The following is a 21,364-nucleotide window of genomic DNA, read 5'->3' on the forward strand; positions in this document are numbered from 1 at the left end:
TCCTATGTTTGCCTTTAGCCATCTGGTTCTCCCAGGAGTTAGATTGTCTTATTGTCACTGGCTGGAGCTTCAACCTACTGTGGATCTTTAAGGTTATTTCTGCAACACTGGATGACTGGGTTTCTTCTGGCACAGATTATTGATATGCTGGCTTCCTCTTTTGTGCCTTTGGAGCCCTTCTCAATTTTGCCTCAAGCAATGCTATACTTAGGTTGTCAAGGTCAACCAAGTGTTCTCTGTCTGCTCTATTATGAAGGGAAGAAGTTGTGGTGGGGGTCACTCCCTCTGTTGATTCTCACATAGGACGCAGGTCCTACAATTGACTGGCTTGCAGATGAACCGCATATGTGCTCAGTTCCTGAGTGCAGGCAGACCCCTGGTGGTTTGTACCACCGGAGATCTAAGGCTCAGGGTGTTATGGCACCTAGTGATCCCTTTGTGTCCCTGCAGACAGCAAATATGGCTGCGGGGCTTCTCTCCTTCCACAGCTTCACGAGCCCGGCGGGCTGGCAGACAAAAGCCGCCAAGGTGCTCAGTTCCTGAGTGCAGGCAGACCCCTGGCAGTTTGCACCACCAGAAATCTAAGACTCAGAGTGCCACAGTACCTAGCGATCCCTCTGTGTCCCTGCAGACAGCAAATATGGCTGCGGGGCTTCTCTCCTTCCACAGCTTCCAGAGCCTGGCGGGCTGGCAGACAAAAGCTGCCTAGGTGCTCAGTTCCTGAGTGCAGGCAGACCCCTGGCGGTTTACACCACCAGAAATCTAAAGGTCAGGGTGTTACAGTACCTAGAGATCCTTTTGTGTCCCTGCAGACCCTGAGTTTGGCCGTGGGGCTTCTCTCCTTCTACAGCTTCCTGGGCAGGACACAGGCCCTGAGCCCAGCGGGCTGGCAGACAAAAGCCGCCTAGGTGCTCAGTTCCTGAGTGCAGGCAGACCCCTGGCGGTTTGCACCACCAGAATTCTAAGGCTCAGGGTGTTACAGTACCTAGTGATCTTTTTGTGTCTCTGCAGACAGCAAATATGGCTGCGGGGCTTCTCTCCTTCCACACCTTCCAGAGCCCAGAGGGCTGGCAGACAAAAGCTGCCCAGGTGCTCAGTTCCTGAGTGCAGGCAGATAGGTTTTAAGATATCTGTCCAGGCCCTTCAGTTTTTAGAGAATCTATTGAAAAGGCACAATTCTAACAGGTCTGCCATGGAATGATACCTGGTCTTTTCCCTCAGTGCTTATTCTTTCTTAGTTCTCTACATTCTGTATTTTCATTATTTTGTTGAGAGAGGACTTTTCTGGCCCACTCTATTTTGTGTTTCACAAGCATCTTTTATGTTTATAGGTATTTCTCTCTTTACATTGTGATTTTTTTCTAATATAATTTTGTTGAAAATACTTTCTCACCCTGGGATCTGGGATTCTTTACCTTCTAATATTCCTATCATTCTAAGGTTACATGTTTTTTTGTATTCCAGATTTCTTGGCTGTTTTGTTTCAGGGATATTTTAGCATTAACATTTTCTTTTACTGATGTGCCAGTTTCTATTTTTGTATGCCTGAGATTCTCTCCTACATCCTTGTATCTTATTGGTGATACTTGCATTTGTTGTTCTGTAAGCTTCTTTAGGTTTTCCATCTGCAGTTTACCCTCAGTTTGTATTTTCATTCTGGCTTCTATTTCCACTTTCATTTCCTGAACAGCATTACTTACTTCCCTGGTTAACTGTAGTTTCTGCTATTACTTTAAGAGATTTATTTGTTTCCTCTGTAAAGCCCTATATTTGTCTGATTGTGTTTTCCTTTTCTTTTTTAAGCATTTTATTCTTTCCTCTTTAATGGCATCTATCATCTTCATAAGACTGGATTTAAGGGCACCGTGGTTCAGTTGTGTTAAGATTTGCAGGGCTTGCTGTTTTAGAGTAAGTTTGCCCTGTTGGTGTCATAATATTCTTGAATTTTGTTGTTTGAGTTAGTTTCATGCCTTTAGCCATCTAGATTTTTTTTAAATAATAAAACAATAAATCATTTGGCAACATAAGGAGGTCAAAGGGATACAAATTGGAAAGGAAGAAGTCAAACTATCATTATTTGCAGATGACATGATAGTCTACCTAAGTGACCCAAAAAACTCTACTAGAGAACTCCTACAGCCATCTACATGTTTTAGTCACTGCATGTTCCAGTTATGATATATATTGAGATTTTGGCTAACCACTGTGATCTTGGTGTGACAGACCCCTGGTGTATATTTTTGGGCTATATGGTTCTGGAATAGCAGGTCTTAAAAAATCCAGGAGACTTGGCAGAAAATTTTATATCTGGCAGGGACGATCTCCTCAGAGCCATGCCTGACAAAGTTCTTTGGGCAGGGATGTTTAGAGAAGGAAAGAAATCTAAATGTTTTGGTTCTGGATCAACAGGCTTGATGAACCTGGGCAGAGATGTAGTGGGAGAATAGAAGTCTGGTGCAGATTTCTGGATAATTATATTTCCTCATGTATTAATTTCTATTATTTGACAGTAAAATATTTTATATAAGGTATTTCTCTGCTACATATAGACTACCTAATTGCCTGTTAATTCGGTTATAGTTCCTGTATGCAGATTGAAGACATATAAATTTCACTTACGAATTTAATGTGGTTGTGGAAGGACCACTTCAACTGTCTCCCCAAAATGCTTCCTTTATTACACACTGAAGTTCAGACACTTTAGAGATATGTACATTTGGAGGGATGGAATAGAATAAAGGTTTTGACCTACATCACAGTATCAGATTGTATTGATTAAAAATACAGCTACATATATGTTGAACAGTCAAAAGTTAAAGAAATTCCTGATCAAAGGAATTTGAATACAGGGAAATATAATAAACATATATTTCAAGACAAACAATAAGCTTTATACAAAATAAATTTTGTCTTATAGATCAGTTGCCATAAATTAATGAATATTGTTTCTAAGATACAATATTAAAAGCTAGCATAACAAAGCAACAAAAATAATCTAACAACAGAGCAGAACAGATATTTTTAAAAGTGTTAGCATGAATAGTCACATTGAGAAAATGTTAACTATTTGACAGGAGAGTTTAAGAAAGCATAAGAAAGATACACAAATGTAGAGCTGAGTGTAAAAAGAAGTAAATGTAGTATTTCTGTATCTTTTAAGGAAAAGTGAAACTAAAATAGTTTTTGAAATGAAGCCTTTTTACAAAAATACGGAAAGTTATTTGTGACAAGAAATATGTGATTAAATAATATTAGGAGCATTTGTTTTTCGCCTCTGAGTTTTATTCACAAAGATTTAGTTCTTAAAATCTATTCTGGAGAAACAAAGAAAACATAATTTTAGCTATTTAAGTAGTTGTTTTCCTGAAAATCTTTCAAAAAGTTTTTCAAAACAGTAAACTAAGAGCCACAAAATTATCTCAATATGAAAAGGAACTTACATCCCCTACTCTACCCTTAATTTCATCACAGAATCCAGAAGAAGTTAAAAGAGAAAAGGCCTACTAACTTTTCTCAAACATCCATATATTCACTATAACACCTGTGAGAACTTCCTTCCATCAAAAATGAAAGGGGCTGGGGAAATATAAGGAATGCTTTGAACACATATTTAGTAGTTTCCAACCAAGATCACATGAGAAGAAAATATTTTCAAACTGAAAAAAATTTATAAATAAAAATGAATTTGTGTCATATATCCCAGACTAAAAAATCATTTTACTAAGAAATTCAATGAAAAATGTCTATTTCAAAATTGAATTCGCATCTTCTATTGGAAATTTAGAAATATTTTTGAGAACTGGCATAAACATTGAATTAGTTATTGCCATGTAATTTGGTATTTTCTAGTTTGAAAATATATGCTTCAACTGTATTATAAAATATAAATAAAAGAGAGGTAAAAAGCAAAAAATAAGAATACTTCAATATACAACTAAAATAAATCGGCTCTAGGTATGAGATTTTATGGGTGTTTTCATTGTCAATTTGACACAATCAAGATTTATGTAATAAAAGAAAACCACAATTGAAAATCCTTTGAAGAGCTGGACTGTAGCAAAAAGTTTTATACATCCTCATGTTTAGTGGTTGCTGTGGGCTGCGCTGCCTCACTGGGTTGGTGCAGCTCTGAGGAGGTGATCATAAGCTACATAACAAAGCAGGTCAAGGAAAATAGTAGAGGCAGGGCAGGCAGCCCCACACCCCAGTGGACTCAGCTTCAGTTCTTACCTCCTTATTCTACCTTCAGTTCCTGCATGGTTTCCTCAGTGATATATTTATAATGTATAATGTGAAAAATACCCTTTTCTCCAGAAAAGGATACTCTTCATGGGGTTTTTCGAAAGGAGTATAAACCTTACCTTGTGTGATTATTCACTTTAGAATACTCATATCTCTATACCACAAGTGAAAAGGGAACATGGTTGTAATAACAATCCAATGAATTTGAAGCATAAAATGTAGTAGGGTAAAGGGAAACTTGACCATGCATTCATGATCAACTTCATTTCCACCAGGTATGGATCAGTGTGTGCACTGTCCAGAAACTCATTATACAAATGCAGAGAAGACACACTGCCTGGAGAAAACTGTCACCTTTCTGGCCTATGATGATCCCTTGGGGAAGGGACTCACATTCGTGTCCTTTGGATTTTCTACTCTCACAGCTCTTGTTATTGGGGTCTTTGTAAACCACAGAGACACTCCAGTAGTCAAGGCAAATAACAGATCTCTCAGTTACATCCTGCTCATCACTCTGACACTCTGTTTCCTCTGTCCATTGCTTTTCCTTGGTCTTCCACACACAGCCACATGTATCCTGCAACAGAACGTGTTTGGACTTCTGTTCACTGTGACTCTATCCACTGTGTTGGCCAAAACCATCACTGTAGTTATGGCCTTCAAGATTACAGCTCCAGGAAGAAAGATCAGATGGTTGCAGATATCACAGGTCTCTAAATGTGTCATTCCAGCTTGCACTCTGATACAAGTACTTCTCTCTGGCATATGGCTGGGAACATCCCCTCCATTTATTGACATGGATGCTCACTCTGAACAGGGACACATCATCATTCTTTGCAACAAGGGCTCAGCTGTTGCCTTCCACTGTGCTCTGGCCTACCTGGGAGTCATGGCCTTGGGTAGTTACCTCATGGCTTTCTTGTCCAGGAACCTTCCTGACACATTTAATGAATCCAAGTCCATGGCTTTCAGCATGCTTGTGTTCTGCAGTGTATGGGTCACATTCCTCCCTGTCTACCACAGCACCACTGGGAAGGTCAGGGTAGCTATGGAAATGTTCTCTATCCTGGCTTCCAGTGCAAGCATTCTAATTGTAATCTTTGTCCCTAAGTGCTACATTGTTTTGTTTAGGCCAGAATTAAACACACTTCCTCGTAACAGGGATGAAAGACACCACAGGGGCAAATATTTACTTAAAACATTGTTCACATGATTCTTCATCTAAACTGAATTTCACTGGATCTCTACCGTTCTGACCATCACATGTTTTTTTCTGTGATGGTTTGTGGGTATGGCTTCTTCTCACCAAACCTTATATTCTGAGCTTAATTCCCTGGAACCCCATGATGAAGTAAGGAATCGATTTTCTGAAGTTGGACTAGTGCATTTCCAGTCCCCAAAATAAGTAAACATTTGTAATATAACTTTAGAAAACCCTTTTGAAAACAATCATAACATTGAGATATGATTGCATGAGCTCTTATTGTTTCCACTTACTTAAATTATTAATTTTTCCTATTGAAATCTCTCATATTTTGCAGTAAGGACACTCTATTCACCAAATCATGTGATGGTCCTGGGGCTTTTTCTCTAAGTTCTTATTTCTAAATCATATTAATTACTTCAACCAGTGGTGTTTTTTTCCTTTAAGGACCTTTTCATTTCTCCCAGTGCTGACTATGCAGTGTCTTTCTGGTGGCATTGATTTCTAACAATTTCAGATGACAGGATTTCACACAGTTTGTCTGCCACATAAAACTTCATACCACAACATTCCTCATAAATTTTCACAATTTCAAATCTTTCAATACTGTTCTCATTTCAACTGAAGTCCTGAAACAGCAATCAGCAGAAACCATGGCATAGCTAAATGTGAACCATCTTGATGTCTGTCCTGCTAAATAAGCAATTAGTTCTCTGAGTCTGAGGTCAGCATCATGTGGGCGAATCCCTGACACTGCTTCACATTATGTACAATGTGTAACATGATTATATTGACCAATAAAATTCTTGTTCCTCTAGAACCATAAGTTAATTGTGACATCACTCTAACCATTATTCTCTACCTTCTTATCCAAAATTATGAAAAGTGTCCTTTAAACACTTCCCAACACATTTTGAAAATTTTGTGTATCTCAAAATCTAAAATTATTTCTTGACACCATATAAGGATAACAGTGGATTAAATCCTGAGTCTTTGCAAACAAACAATGTGCTCTAAAAATTATGCATAATTTTTAGCACATAGAATTCTTTACTTTTAAAATCTATTCAAAATGTGGACATGTAACCCCCTTTTTTCAGACTAAGTTAGCAGACCACTTGCCCAAAACTCACAAAGGTAATGGTTTGCTCCTAAGATGAATTAAAATTTGCTTGACCATCTTAAATCTGTAGTTCACAAGCTCTATAAATCTGGGACCCTTTAATATATTCCCAAATATTCTGGATGCTCCAATAATAATATTATTTTCATGGATAATTCATTACAATAATTCTGCTACCATTATGAATCATTAAATAATTATCTCCTGATACAAAGGTATTTGGTGACTCTTGTGAAGAGTCCTGTGAACACAGACGGGACATGACTCAAGGGTTGAGACTCACTACTCTCACTGAATTTATAGTAATTTCAGAACTTCAAAGGCATCTTTCTTTCAAGAAAAAATAAACTAACTCCAGTATACTCTCGTTTTCTTCCCTCCTTCTTCCTTCTTTCCTTCCTTCACTCCTTCCTCTCTGCTTCTTCTCCTTATGTTTTTCCTTTTCTACTGATAAAAATCTTCCTTGAAGCCAAAATTATCTGTCTTCAACTAAAAGCTACTTGTCTAGATAACCATCAGCAGCTTTGGCAGTCTAAATCTTTTAGGGGAATATTTTTTATTCTCTCTGAACCAAAGACTGCTATTAATAGCTATAATAACCATGGACTCATTTATTTACTGTACTTTAATTCAGTTTAAAGATTTATTACCAACTCACATATTCACCAACCATGGGCAACTTATCCTTTTTGTTAAAAATTGATTCTTTTCTTAAACAAAATATCCTGATTACCGTTTTATCTCACTTTAATCTTCCCAGTTTCTCTCTACTCTCATCCCTTCTGGATCTAGTCCATTTCTGTTTCTCATTAGAAAAGAATAGGATTCCGTAAGATAAAAACAAAACATACTAGCAAATCCTATAAGAAAAAAAGCCCATCTCACTGAACTAGGACAAGGCAAATCAACCTAAGGAACGGAGACTAAAAGAATTCTTTTATATTAATTATTTTAATTGTAAACACAGATATTTACAGTTAAGGGTCTTTATGGACTGTAGAGTTTCATGATATTTAACAGATTTCCTAGAAAGGTTGAGACTCAGTCTCATATCTGTTTTATGATATAATTAGAAATTGTACTTAGCAAGTCTCTTTGTGATTATTTGTTCTAGTGGTAAAGCTACCAATGGTACTTCATATTTTTTATGTATTATTATCAGTATTATTACTAATCCCCAATTTATTTTTACAGTTCTGTCTCTATCCCTTTCCCTCTTTGCCCTCTGACCTTTCCTCACCCCATTCCTCCACCACATTCTCCAAGGGAATGGCCCAAACTCCAGCAAACCCACACCCCACCACACACCACCAGGCCTACACATGTCCTGGGACCTCAAGTCTCTCAAGTGATAGGTGCGTCTACTCTCAGTGAGGCCATTTCAGTGAGTCCTAGTGTGTGTGTGTGTGGTGGGTGTGTGTGTGTGTGTGAGGAGCCTTGGGCTACCTAGTGTATGATGCCTGCTTGGCAGTTCATTGTCTGAGAGATCTGGAGGATCCGGGTTTATTGAGACAACTGGTCTTCCTATGGGTCGCACTCCTCTTCAATTATTCCAGACTTTCCCTCATTCAGCTGTATCTTAGGATCAATAATAGTGTCAGCCTTGGAGCCTCCCCTTCAGATGGGGTCCAATTTGGACTTGTCCCGGGACCTTCTTTCTCTCAATCTCTTCTCCATTCTTGTGCCTGCAGTTCTTTCAGACAGGAACAATCCTGGGTCAGCATTTTTCACTGTGGGACAGCAACCCTATGCCTCCACTTGATCCCTGTATTTCTACCAGAGGTAGAGTCTTTTTTTTTTTTTTTTTTTTTTTTTTTTTTTTTTTTTTGCTTAAATCAATCAAGTGGAAACAAAGAGAACCATACAAAGAATCAACGAGTCCAGGAGCTTGTTCTTTGAGAAAATCAACAAGATAGATAAACCCTTAGCCAGACTGACCAAAGAGCACAGAGAAAGTATCCAAATTAACAAAATTAGAAATGAAAAGAGAGATATTACAACAGAAACTGAGGAAATCCAAAAAATCATCAGATCCTACTACAAAAGCCTATACTCAACACAACTGGATAATTTGGAGGAAATAGACAATTTCCTAGACAGATACCAAAGACCAAAAGTAAATCAGGACCAAATATATCATCTAAACAGTCCCATAACCCCTAAAATAGAAGGGCTCATAGAAAGTCTTCCAACTACAAAAAGCACAGGACCAGATGGTTTAAGTGCAAAATTCTATCAGACCTTCAAAGAAGTCCTAACACCAATACTCTTCAAACTATTCCACAAAATAGAAACAGAAGGAACCCTACCCAATTCCTTCTACGAAGCCACAATTACGCTGATACCAAAACCACACAAAGATCCAACAAAGAAAGAAAACTTCAGACCAATCTCCCTTATGAACATCGATGCAAAAATACTCAATAAAATTCTTGCCAACCAAATCCAAGAACACATCAAAACGATCATCCACCATGATCAAATAGGCTTTATCCCAGGGATGCAGGGTTGGTTCAATATACGGAAATCCATCAATGCAATCCACTACATAAACAAACTCAAAGAAAAAAACCACATGGTCATTTCATTGGATGCTGAAAAAGCATTTGACAAAATTCAGCATCCTTTCATGCTTAAAGTCTTGGAAAGAACGTGAATTCAAGGCCCATACCTAAACATCGTTAAAGCAATATACAGCAAACTGGTAGCCAGCATCAAACTAAATGTAGAGAAACTTGAAGCAATCCCACTAAAATCAGGGACTAGACAGGGCTGCCCCCTTTCTCCTTATCTTTTGAATATTGTACTTTAGGTAGTAGCTCGGGCAATTAGACAACATAAGGGGGTCAAAGGGATACAAATTGGAAAGGAAGAAGTCAAACTATCATTATTTGCAGATGACATGATAGTCTACCTAAGTGACCAAAAAAACACCACTAGAGAACTCCTACAGCTGATAAACAACTTCAGCAAAGTAGGAGGTTATAAAGTCAACTCCAGCAAATCAGTGGCCTTCCTATACTCAAAGGATAAGCAGGCTGAGAAAGAAATTTGGAAAATGAGCCCCTTCACAATAGCCACAAACAGTATAAAGTATCTTGGGGTGACTCTTACCAAACATGTGAAAGATCTGTATGACAAGAACTTCAAGACTCTGAAGAAGGAAATGGAAGAAGGCCTCAAAAAATGGGAAAACCTCCCATGCTCATGGATCGGCAGGATCAATATAGTTAAAATGGCCATTCTGCCAAAAGCAGTCTACAGATTCAATGCAATACCCATCAAAATCCCAACTCAATTCTTCACAGAGTTAGAAAGAGCAATTCTCAAATTATCTGGAATAACAAAAAACACAGGATAGCTAAAACTATTCTCAGCAAGAAAAGAAATTCTGGAGTCTTTTTTTTAAAAGATTTATTTATTTATTATATGTATCACTATAGCTGTCTTCAGACACACCAGAAGAGGACGTTGGTTCTCATTATGGATGGTTGTGAGCCACCATGTGGTTACTGGGATTTGAACTCAGGACTGTCAGAGGAACAGTCAGTGCTCTTAACCACTGAGCCATCTCTCCAGCCCCCCAAGAGGTAGATTCTAAAACTTCCCTCTTCCCGCATTTTGGCATATCATCTAAGGTCCTTTCCTTTGTGTCTTGAGACTCGCTCAAGGCTCAGGTCTCTGGTATGTTCTAGAGATTCTCCTAACCTCCTAGCTCCTGAGATTGCATATTTCCATTCATTATGCTGGCCTTCTGGCTTCACTCCCGATCCTCCCACCCCACAATATCTGATGATGTTTCCCTTTTCCCTGACCCCCCCATCTCTTCCACCCAGTTCACTTTGTCCCTCTGTCCTCTGCTTTCTTCTCCCTCCTGAGTGAAAATGAAGCATCTTAAGTCAGGTGGTGGTGGTGCACGCCTGTAATCCCAGCACTTCGAAGGCAAAGGAAGGCAGAGTTTTTAGTTCGAGGCCAGCCTGGTCTACAGAGTGAGTTCCAGGACAGCCATGGCTACACAGAGACACCCTGTCTCAAAAAACCAAAAAAAAAATAAATAAATAAATAAATAAATAATAAAATAAAATTAAAAAAAGAAAAAAAGAAAGAAAAAAATAAAAATGAAAATGAAGCATCTTCACTTGGGCCCTTTGGCTTCTTAAACTTGAGTTCTCTGGATTGTATCCTGGGAATTCTGTATATTTTTGGCTAATATCTGCTTATTAGTGAGTACATGCCATTCATGTCTTTTTGGGTATGAGATACCTCACTCAATGTGATATTTCCCTGTTCCATTCATTTGCTTGCAAAACTCATGATGCCCTCATTCTTTTTTTTTTCTTTCTTTTTTTTTTAATTTTTTTTATTCGATATAATTTATTTACATTTCAAATGATTTCCCCTTTTCTAGCCCCCCCACTCCCTGAAAGTCCCGTAAGCCCCCTTCTCTTCCCCTGTCCTCCCACCCACCCCTTCCCACTTCCCCGTTCTGGTTTTGCTGAATACTGTTTCACTGAGTCTTTCCAGAACCAAGGGCCACTCCTCCTTTCTTCTTGTACCTCATTTGATGTGTGGATTATGTTTTGGGTATTCCAGTTTTCTAGGTTAATATCCACTTATTAGTGAGTGCATACCATGATTCACCTTTTGAGTCTGGGTTACCTCACTGAGTGTGATATTCTCTAGCTCCATCCATTTGCCTAAGAATTTCATGAATTCGTTGTTTCTAATGGCTGAATAGTACTCCATTGTGTAGATATACCACATTTTTTGCATCCACTCTTCTGTTGAGGGATACCTGGGTTCTTTCCAACATCTGGCAATTATAAATAGGGCTGCTATGAACATAGTAGAACATGTATCCTTATTACATGGTGGGGAGTCTTCTGGGTATATGCCCAGGAGTGATGCCCTCATTCTTAATAGCTGAAGAGTATTCCATTGTGTAAATGAACCGTATTTTCTGTTTCTATTCTGTTGGTGTAGGACATCTGTGTTGGTTCCAGCTTCTGGCTATCAGAAATAAGGGCACTATGAACACAGTGATGTCCGTGCCCTGTGGCATAGTCAGGTACCTTTAGGGTGTATGCCCAGGAGTAGGATAGCTGTGTCTTCAGGTACATCTATTTCCAAGTTTCTGAGGAACCTCCAGATTGATTTCCAGAGTAGTTCTTTCAGTTTGCAAGCCCACCAGCAACCAGGAGTGTTCCTCTCTCTCCAAGTCCTCACCAACAGGTACTGTCCACTGAGTTTTTTTCCTAGCCTTTGTGAATGGTGTAAGGTAGAATTGCAAGGCCATTAAGAATTGCATTTCCCTGATCACTAAGGAATTTGAACTTTTGTTTAAGTGCTTATCTGTCATTCAAAATTCCTCTGTTGTAAATTCTCTTTAGTTCTATACCCGAATTTTTTTTTTATTGTGTTGTTTGTTTTTGTTGGAAGTTAGCTTCTTGAGTTCTTTTTTTTTAATTCGATATAATTTATTTACATTTCAAATGATTTCCCCTTTTCTAGCCCCCCCACTCCCCGAAAGTCCCGTAAGCCCCCTTCTCTTCCCCTATCTTCCCTCCCACCCCTTCCCACTTCCCCGTTCTGGTTTTGCCGAATACTGTTTCACTGAGTCTTTCCAGAACCAGGGGCCACTCCTCCTTTCTTCTTGTATCTCATTTGATGTGTGGATTATGTTTTGTGTATTCCAGTTTTCTAGGTTAATAACCACTTATTAGTGAGTGCATACCATGATTCACCTTTTGAGCCTGGGTTACCTCACTTAGTATGATATTCTCTAGGTCAATCCATTTGCCTAAAAATTTCATGAATTCATTGTTTCTAATGGCTGAATAGTACTCCATTGTGTAGATATACCACATTTTTTGCATCCACTCTTCTGTTGAGGGATACCTGGGTTCTTTCCAGCATCTGGCAATTATAAATAGGGCTGCTATGAACATAGTAGAACATGTATCCTTATTACATGGTGGGGAGTCTTCTGGGTATATGCCCAGGAGTGGTATAGCAGGATCTTCTGGAAGTGAGGTGCCCAGTTTTCGGAGGAACCGCCAGACTGATTTCCAGAGTGGTTGTTCATTAGGGAAATTCAAATCAAAACAACCCTAAGATTTCATCTTACACCAGTCAGAATGGCTAAGATTAAAAATTCAGGAAACAGCAGGTGCTGGAGAGGGTGTGGAGAAAGAGGAACACTCCTCCACTGCTGGTGGGGTTGCAAATTGGTACAACCACTCTGGAAATCAGATTTGGAGTTAGTGAAGATTGTTTTCCCCAATTTGTAGGTTTCTGATTTTTCCTATTGACTATGTACCTTGACTTGCAGAGGTTTTTCAGTTTCGTTAGGTCCCATTTATCAATTCTTGATATTAGAATCTGAACCATTGGAGTTCTGTTTAGGAAATTTTGTTCTGTGCCAATGTGTTTGAGGATCTTTTCCACTTTCTCTTATATTAGATTCTGTGTACCTAGTTTTATTTTGAGGTCCTTGATCCACTTGTAGTTGAGCTTTGTGCAATGTGAGAAATATGTATGTACATTCATCTTTCTACATACCAACTGCCAGTTAGACCAGCACAATTTATTGAAGATGCTTTCCTTTATCCATTGTATATTTTTTACTTCTTTGTCAAAGATGAAGTGTGCATAAGTGTGTAGTTATATTTCTTAGTTTTCCATTCTGTTTCATTGATCAACCTGTCTGTGATGTACCAATACCATGCAGTTTTTATCACTATTGATCTGTAGTATAGTTTTAGATCATGGGTAGTGATTGCCCCACACATTCTTTTATTGTTAAGAATTGTTTTTGCTATCCTGGCAGGTTTGTTTTTCCATATGAAATTTAGAATTGCTATTTCCATATCTTTGATGAATTTTGTTTGAATTTTGATGTGGATTGAAATGAACCTTTACAATACTTTTGGTAGGATGGCCATTTTTACTATGTTTAAACTATCAATCCATGAGCATGGGGGATGACTCCATTTTCTGAGGTCTTTTTAGATTTCCTTCATGAAAGACTAGAAGTTCTGGACATACAGATCTTTCACTTGTTTGGTTAGAGTTACATGAAGATATTTTATATAATTTGTGACGATCATGAAGGGCATTATTTTGATTATTTCTTTTTCAGCCCGTTGATCATTTGTCTAAAGGAAGGATACTGATTTTTTGGAGTTAATTTTGTATCTGGACACTTTGCTAAAGTTGGTTATAAGTTGTACTAGTTCTCAGGTAGAAGTTTTGTGGATGTTTACATATAGTATCATATCATTTGCAAATAGTGATACCTTGAATTCTTGCCAATTTGTATCCCTTTGATTTCCTTTTGTTGTTGTAGTTCTCGGGCTACACCTTCAATTACTATATTAAAGAGATATGGGGAGAGTTGGCATCATTGTCCTTTTCCTGATTATGGTGGAATTGCTTCAAATTTCTCTCCATTAATTTGATATTGGCTGTTGGTTTGCTATATGTTACATTTATTTTGTTTAGGTATGTGCCTTGAATTCCGGTTCTCTCCATTATTTTAACATGAGGTTGTGTTGATTTTGTCAAATGCTTTTTCAACATCTAATGAGATGATCATGTGATTTTTTTTCATTTAGACTGTTTACATACTTGATTAGGTTAATGTATTTTCACATATTGAATCAACCTTTTATCCCTGTGTTCTTGTATTCAGTTTCCTAGAATTATATTGAGTATTTTTTCATTGACATTCATAAGGGAAATTGGACTGAAGTTGTCTTTCTTTGTTGGGTATCTGTGTGGTTTAGGTATCTGAGTAATTATGGAATCATAAAATGAACAAGGTTGTGTTTTTTTCTGCGTTTGCCTTAAGAAATAAATTCAGGAGTATTATTTTTATGTCTTCTTTGAAAGTGTGGTAGAATTCTACACTAAAGCCATCTGGGCCCTGAGCGGTTTTTGGTTGGGAAATTTAATTTTTTTTTAAGTTTTTTTTTATTTGATATATTTTTATTTACATTTCAAATGATTTCCCCTTTTCTTTTTTTTAATTTTTTTATTTGATATAATTTATTTACATTTCAAGTGATTTCCCCTTTTCTAGCCCCCAACTCCCGAAAGTCCTGCAAGCCCCCTTCTCTCCCCCTGTCCTCCCACCAACCCCTTCCCACTTCCCCGTTCTGGTTTTGCCCAATAATGCTTCACTGAGTCTTTCCAGAACAGGGGGCCACTCTTCCTTTCTTCTTGTACCTCATTTGATGTGTGGATTATGTTTTTGGTATTCCAGTTTTCTAGGTTAATATCCACTTATTAGTGAGTGCATACCATGAATCACATTTTGAGTCTGGGTTACATCACTTAGTATGATGTTCTTTAGCGCCATCCATTTGCCTAAGAATTTTATGAATTCATTGTTTCTAATGGCTGAATAGTACTCCATTGTGTAGATATACCATATCTTTTGCATCCACTCTTCTGTTGAGGGATATCTGGGTTCTTTCCAGCATGTGGCAATTATAAATAGGGCTGCTATGAACATAGTAGAGCATGTATCCTTATTACATGGTGGGGAATCCTCTGGGTATATGCCCAGGAGTGGTATAGCAGGATCTTCTGGAAGTGAGGTGCCCAGTTTTCAGAGGAACCGCCAGACTGATTTCCAGAGTGGTTGTACCAATTTGCAACCCCACCAGCAGTGGAGGAGTGTTCCTCTTTCTCCACACCCTTTCCAACACCTGCTGTCTCCTGAATTTTTAACCTTTGCCATTCTGACTGGTGTAAGGTGGAATCTCAGGGTTGTTTTGATTTGCATTTCCCTAATGACTAATGAAGTTGAGCATTTTTTAAGAAGCTTTTCCGCCATCCGAAGTTCTTCTGTTGAGAATTCTTTGTTTAACTCTGTACCCCATTTTTAAATATGGTTGTTTGGTTTTCTGGAGTCTAACTTCTTGAGTTCTTTATATATATTGGATATTAGCCCTCTATCTGATGTAGGATTGATGAAGATCTTTTCCCAATTTGTTGGTTGCCGATTTGTCCTCTTGCTGGTGTCCTTTGCCTTTCAGAAACTTTGTAATTTTATGAGGTCCCATTTGTCAATTCTTGCTCTTAGAGCATACGCTATTGGTATTCTGTTCAGAAACTTTCTCCCTGTACCGATGTCCTCAAGGGTCTTCCCCAGTTTCTTTTCTATTAGCTTCAGAGTGTCTGGCTTTATGTGGAGGTCCTTGATCCATTTGGATTTGAGCTTAGTACAAGGAGACAAGGATGGATCAATTCACATTCTTCTGCATGCTGACCTCCAGTTGAACCAGCACTATTTGTTGAAAAGGCTATCTTTTTTCCATTGGATGCTTTCAGCCTCTTTGTCGAGGATCAAGTGGCCATAGGTGTGTGGGTTCATTTCTGGATCTTCAATCCTGTTCCATTGATCCTCCTGCCTGTCACTGTACCAATACCAGGCAGTTTTTAACACTATTGCTCTGTAGTATTTCTTGAGGTCAGGGATAGTGATTCCCCCAGAATTTCTTTTGTTGCTGAGAATAGTTTTAGCTATCCTGGGTTTTTTGTTATTCCTGATGAATTTGATAATTGCTCTTTCTAACTCTGTGAAGAATTGAGTTGGGATTTTGATGGGTATTGCATTGAATCTGTATATTGCTTTTGGCAAAATGGCCATTTTAACTATATTGATCCTACTGATCCAGGAGCATGGGAGGTTTTCCCATTTTTTGAGGTATTCTTCCATTTCCTTCTTCAGAGTCTTGAAGTTCTTGTCATACAGATCTTTCACATGTTTGGTAAGAGTCACCCCAAGATACTTTATACTGTTTGTGGTTATTGTGAAGGGGTTCATTTCCCTAATTTCTTTCTCAGCCTGCTTATCCTCTGAGTATAAGAAGGCCACTGATTTGCTTGAGTTGATTTTATAACCTGCCACTTTGCTGAAGTTGTTTTTCAGCTGTAGGAGTTCTCTAGTGGAGTTTTTTGGGTCACTTAGGTAGACTATCATGTCATCTGCAAATAATGATAGTTTGACTTCTTCCTTTCCGATTTGTATCCCTTTGACATCCTTATGTTGTCAAATTGTACGAGCTAGAACCTCAAGTACAATATTGAAAAGATAAGGAGAAAGGGGGCTGCCCTGTCTAGTCCCTGATTTTAGTGGGATTGCTTCAAGTTTCTCTCCATTTAGTTTGATGCTGGCTACCGGTTTGCTGTATTTTGCTTTTACTATGTTTAGGTATGGGTCTTGAATTCCTGTTCTTTCCAAGACTTTAAGCATGAAAGGATGCTGAATTTTGTCAAATGCTTTTTCAGCATCCAATGAAATGTCCATGTGGTTTTTTATTTTGAGTTTGTTTATGTAGTGGATTGCATTGATGGATTTCCGTATATTGAACCAATCCTGCATGCCCGAGATAAAGCCTACTTGATCATGGCGGATGATCGTTTTGATGTGTTCTTGGATTCGGTTGGCAAGAATTTTATTGAGTATTTTTCCATTGATGTTCATAAGGGAAATTGGTCTGAAGTTCTCTTTCTTTGTTGGATCTTTGTGTGGTTTTGGTATCAGCGTAATTGTGGCTTCGTAGAAGGAACTGGGTAGTTTTCCTTCTGTTTCTATTTTTTGGAATAGTTTGAAGACTATTGGTGTTAAGTCTTCTTTGAAGGTCTGTTAGAATTCTGCACTGAAACCATCTGGTCCTGTGCTTTTTTTGGTTGGAAGACTTTCTATGACTCCTTCTATTTCTTTAGGCATTATGGGACTGTTTAGATGATCTATTTGGTCCTGACTTAATTCTGGTATTTGTTATCTGTCTAGGAAATTGTCCATTTCCTCCAGATTCTCCAGTTGTGTCGAGTACAGGCTCTTGTAGTAGGATCTGATGTTTTTTGGATTTCCTCAGTTTCCATTGTTATATCTCCCTTTTCATTTCTAAATTTGTTAATTTGGATACTTTCTCTGTGCCCTTTGGTCAGTCTGGCTAAGGGTTTATCTATCTTGTTGATTTTCTCAAAGAACCAGCTCCTGGACTCGTTGATTCTTTGTATGGTTCTCTTTGTTTCTACTTGATTGATTTCGGCCCTAAGTTTGATGATTTCCTGCCTTCTACTCCTCCTGGGTGAAATATCTTCTTTTTGTTCCAGGGCTTTCAGGTGTGTCATTAAGCTGGTTATGTATGCTCTCTCCATTTTCTTTTTGGAGGCACTCAGGGCTATGAGTTTTCCTCTTAGCACTGGTTTCATTGTGCCCCATAGATTTATGTATGTTGTATTTTCATTTTCATTGTGTTCTAAAAAGTCTTTAATTTCTTTCTTTATTTCTTCCTTGACCAAGGTATCATTGAGTAGAATATTGTTCAGTTTCCATGTGTATGTGGGTTTTCTGTTGTTTTTGTTGCTATTGAAGACCACTTTTACTCCATAGTGATCTGATAGGAGGCATGGGATTAGTTCGATCTTCTTATATTTGTTGAGGTCTGTCTTGTGACCAAATATATGGTCAGTTTTGGAGAAGGTACCATGAGGTGCTGAGAAAAAGGTATACTCTTTTGCTTTAGGATAGAATGTTCTATATATATCTGTTAAAGCTAGTTGGTCCAAAGCTTCAATTAGTTTCATTGTGTTCCTGTTTAGTTTCTGTTTTCCTGATCGGTCCATTGAGGAAAGTGCAGTGTTGAAGTCGCCCACAATTACTGTGTTAGGTGCAATGTGTACTTTGAGCTTTAATAAAGTTTCTTTTAGGAAAGAGGGTGTCCTTGCATTTGGAGCATAGATGTTCAGGATTGAGGGTTCTTCTTGTTGTATTTTTCCCTTGATCAGCAAGAAGAGTCCCTCAGAGTCTCTTTTGATGACTTTGGGTTGAAAGTCAATTTTATCTGATATTAAAATGGCTACTCTAGCTTGTTTCCTGACACCATTTGCTTGTAAAATTGTCTTTCAGCCTTTTACTCTAAGGTAGTGCTTGTCTTTGACCCTTAGGTGTGTTTCCTGTAAGCAGCAAAATGTAGGGTCCTGTTTACGTATCCAGTCAATTAGTCTATGTCTTTTTATTGGGGCATTGAGTCCATTGATGTTAAGAGATATTAAGGAATAGTGATTGTTACTTCTTGTCATTTTTGATGTTATTTTTTAAATTTGATTGGTTAACCTCTTTTGGGTTTGATGAAAGGTTACTATCTTGCTTTTTCCAGGGTGAAGTTTCCCTCCTTGTATTGGTGTTTTCCTCCTATTTTCCTTTGTAGGGCTGGGTTTGTGGATAGATATTGGGTAAACTTGGTTTTGTCATGGAATATCTTTGTTTCTCCATCTATGGTGATTGAGAGTTTTGCTGGATATAGTAGTTTTGGCTGGCATTTGTGTTCTCTTAGGGTCCGCATGAGATCTGCCCAGGATCTTCTAGCCTTCATAGTCTCAGATGAAAAGTCTGCTGTGATTCTGATAGGTCTTCCTTTATATGTTACTTGGCCTTTTTCTCTTACTGCCTTTAATATTCTTTCTTTGTTTAGTACATATGATGTTTTGATTATTATGTGACAGGAAGTATTTCTGTTCTGGTCCAGTGTGTTTGGAGTTCTGTAGGCTTCTTGTATATTCATGGGCATCTCTCTCTTTAGGTTAGGGAAGTTTTCTTCCATAATTTTATTGAAGATATTTGCTGGCCCTTTAAGTTGTAAATCTTCACTCTCATCTATGCCTATAATCCTTAGGTTTGGTCTTCTCATTGTGTCCTGGATTTTCCTGGATATTTTGGGTTACAAGCTTTTTGCCTTTTGCATTTTCTTTAACTGTTGAGTCCATGGTTTCTATGGTATCTTCAGCATCTGAGATTCTTTCTTCTATCTCTTGTATTCTGTTGTTGATATTTGCATCTATGTCCACCGATTTCTTCCCAAGGTTTTGTATCTCCAAAGTTGTCCCCCTTTGAGTTTTCTTAGTTGTTTCTACTTCTGATTTTAGGTCCTGGATGGTTTTGCTTAGCTCCTTCAGTTGCTTGTTTGTGCTTTCCTGTAATTCCTTAAGAGATTTTTTTGTTTCCTCTTTCATGACCTCAGCCTCTTGACCAAAGTTCTCCTGTATTTCTTTAAGTGTTTTTTGTGTTTCCTCATTATTGGCTTTTGTATTCTCCTGGATTTCTTTCAATGATTTTTGTGTTTCCCTTGCAAGGGCTTCTAACTTTTGATCCATTTCTCCTGAATTTCTTTATGTATGTCCTTCATGTGTTCCTGTACCAGCATCATGACCAGTGATTTTAAATCCAAATCTTGTTTTACTGGTGTGATGGGGTATCCAGGCCATGCTGGTAAAGGAGAATTGGGTTCAGATGTTGCCATATTGCCTTGATTTCTGTTATTGGCGTTACTGCGTTTGCCTTTTGCCATCTAGTTCTCACTGGTGTTAGTTGGTCTTGTCAATGTTGGACTCACCAGTGCAAGCTGCCCCTTCCCAGGTGGCCTCTGGTGAACAGCTTACCTCCTGCACTGCCTGGAGACAGGGTGCTGATGCCCAGGCTGTTCAGATCCCGAAGCAGACACCTGAAGGCTCCCACTGAGGCCTTCTGGATTCACTGGAGCACACCGACTTCTCCCCGCTGGGGGCCCGGAAGCCCCTCTTGCCTCTTGCAGGACCTGCAGATGTGGTGTTGCCGCCCAGGCTGATCTGGATCCGGAAGCGGAGAGGTTTGAGTGCTCCTGCCTGAGGCCTCCGGACTGGAGCCTAAGCTCTGTGTCACAGGAGCAAGCTGTGCTGTGAGCTCCCAGACTGCCTCTGGGTGCACACCAGGTCTTATGCACTTCCTGGAGACTGAGTGCTGTGGCCCAGGCTGTTCAGATCCCAAAGCAGGCACCTGAAGGCTCCTGCTGGGGCTCCCTGTATTCACCAGAGCACACCGACTTCTCTCCGCTGGCCGCCCGGAAGCCCCTCTTGCCTCTTACAGGACCTGGAGATGAGGTGTTGCCGCCCAGGCTGATCTGGATCCGGAAGCAGAGAGATCTGAGGGCTACTGCCAGAGGCCTCCAAACTCCAGAAGTTTAATTTTTCAATTTCCTTAGATGATATGTGATTTGATGGTGTACCTGATGCCAATTTTATTTTGGTGCATGGTATCTGTCTAGGAAATCATCCATTTCATTTAGATTTTCCAGTTTTGTTGAGTATAGGCTTTTGTACAAAGATATGAATTTTTTTTTTAATTTTTCAGCTTCTGTTGTTATGTCCCCTTTTTAATTTCTGATTTTGTTCATTTAGATTCTGTCTCTGGGCCCTTTACTTAGTTTGGCTAGGGGATTTATCTATAATGTTGATTTTTTTAAAGGAATAGCTTTTGGTTTCTTTATTTGTATTATTCTCTTTGTTTCTACATTTTTGATTTTGGTTCTGAGCTTGACAATTTCTTACCCTCTCCTCCTCTTTGGTGTGTTTGTTTCTTTAGGTTGTGGGGCTTTCAGGTGTGCTGTTAGTGTGTTAGTGTGTTAGTGTGTTAGTGTAAGATCTCTCCAGTTTCTTTACTAGGGCCCTATGTGCTATGAATTTTCCTCTTTGCCCTGCTTTCACTGTCTCATAAGTTTGGGTTGTTGTGCCTTCATTTTCATTGAATTCTAAAATGTTATTCATTTCTTTCTTTACCTCTTCCCTGATGAAGTTATCATTGAATTGAGAGTTGTTCAATTTCCAGATGTACATGGGTTTTCTAGGGGGTTTTGTGTTGTTTTTGAAATCTAGCCTTAATCTGTGGTAATCTCATAAAATGCACGGGATTATTTCAATCTTCTTGTACGTGTTGAAGCTTGTTTTGTAACCAGTTATATGGCTAA

At 38.7% G+C, this 21,364-nt stretch overlaps 1 protein-coding gene across 1 annotated transcript in view; it reads left to right on the forward strand.

Annotated features, from left to right (window-relative positions):
- Positions 1-5,455, forward strand: part of LOC127670621 (vomeronasal type-2 receptor 116-like) — a 42,804-nt gene extending 37,349 nt beyond the window's left edge. Inside the window, exon 6 of the mRNA XM_052165094.1 lies at positions 4,518-5,455. Within this exon, the coding sequence (XP_052021054.1) occupies positions 4,518-5,455 (938 nt within the window). The remainder of the gene's footprint in view (positions 1-4,517) is intronic.
- The last annotated feature ends 15,909 nt before the right edge of the window (positions 5,456-21,364 follow it).

Source organism: Apodemus sylvaticus, chromosome 20 (assembly GCF_947179515.1).
Source record: "Apodemus sylvaticus chromosome 20, mApoSyl1.1, whole genome shotgun sequence".
NCBI lineage: Eukaryota > Metazoa > Chordata > Mammalia > Rodentia > Muridae > Apodemus > Apodemus sylvaticus.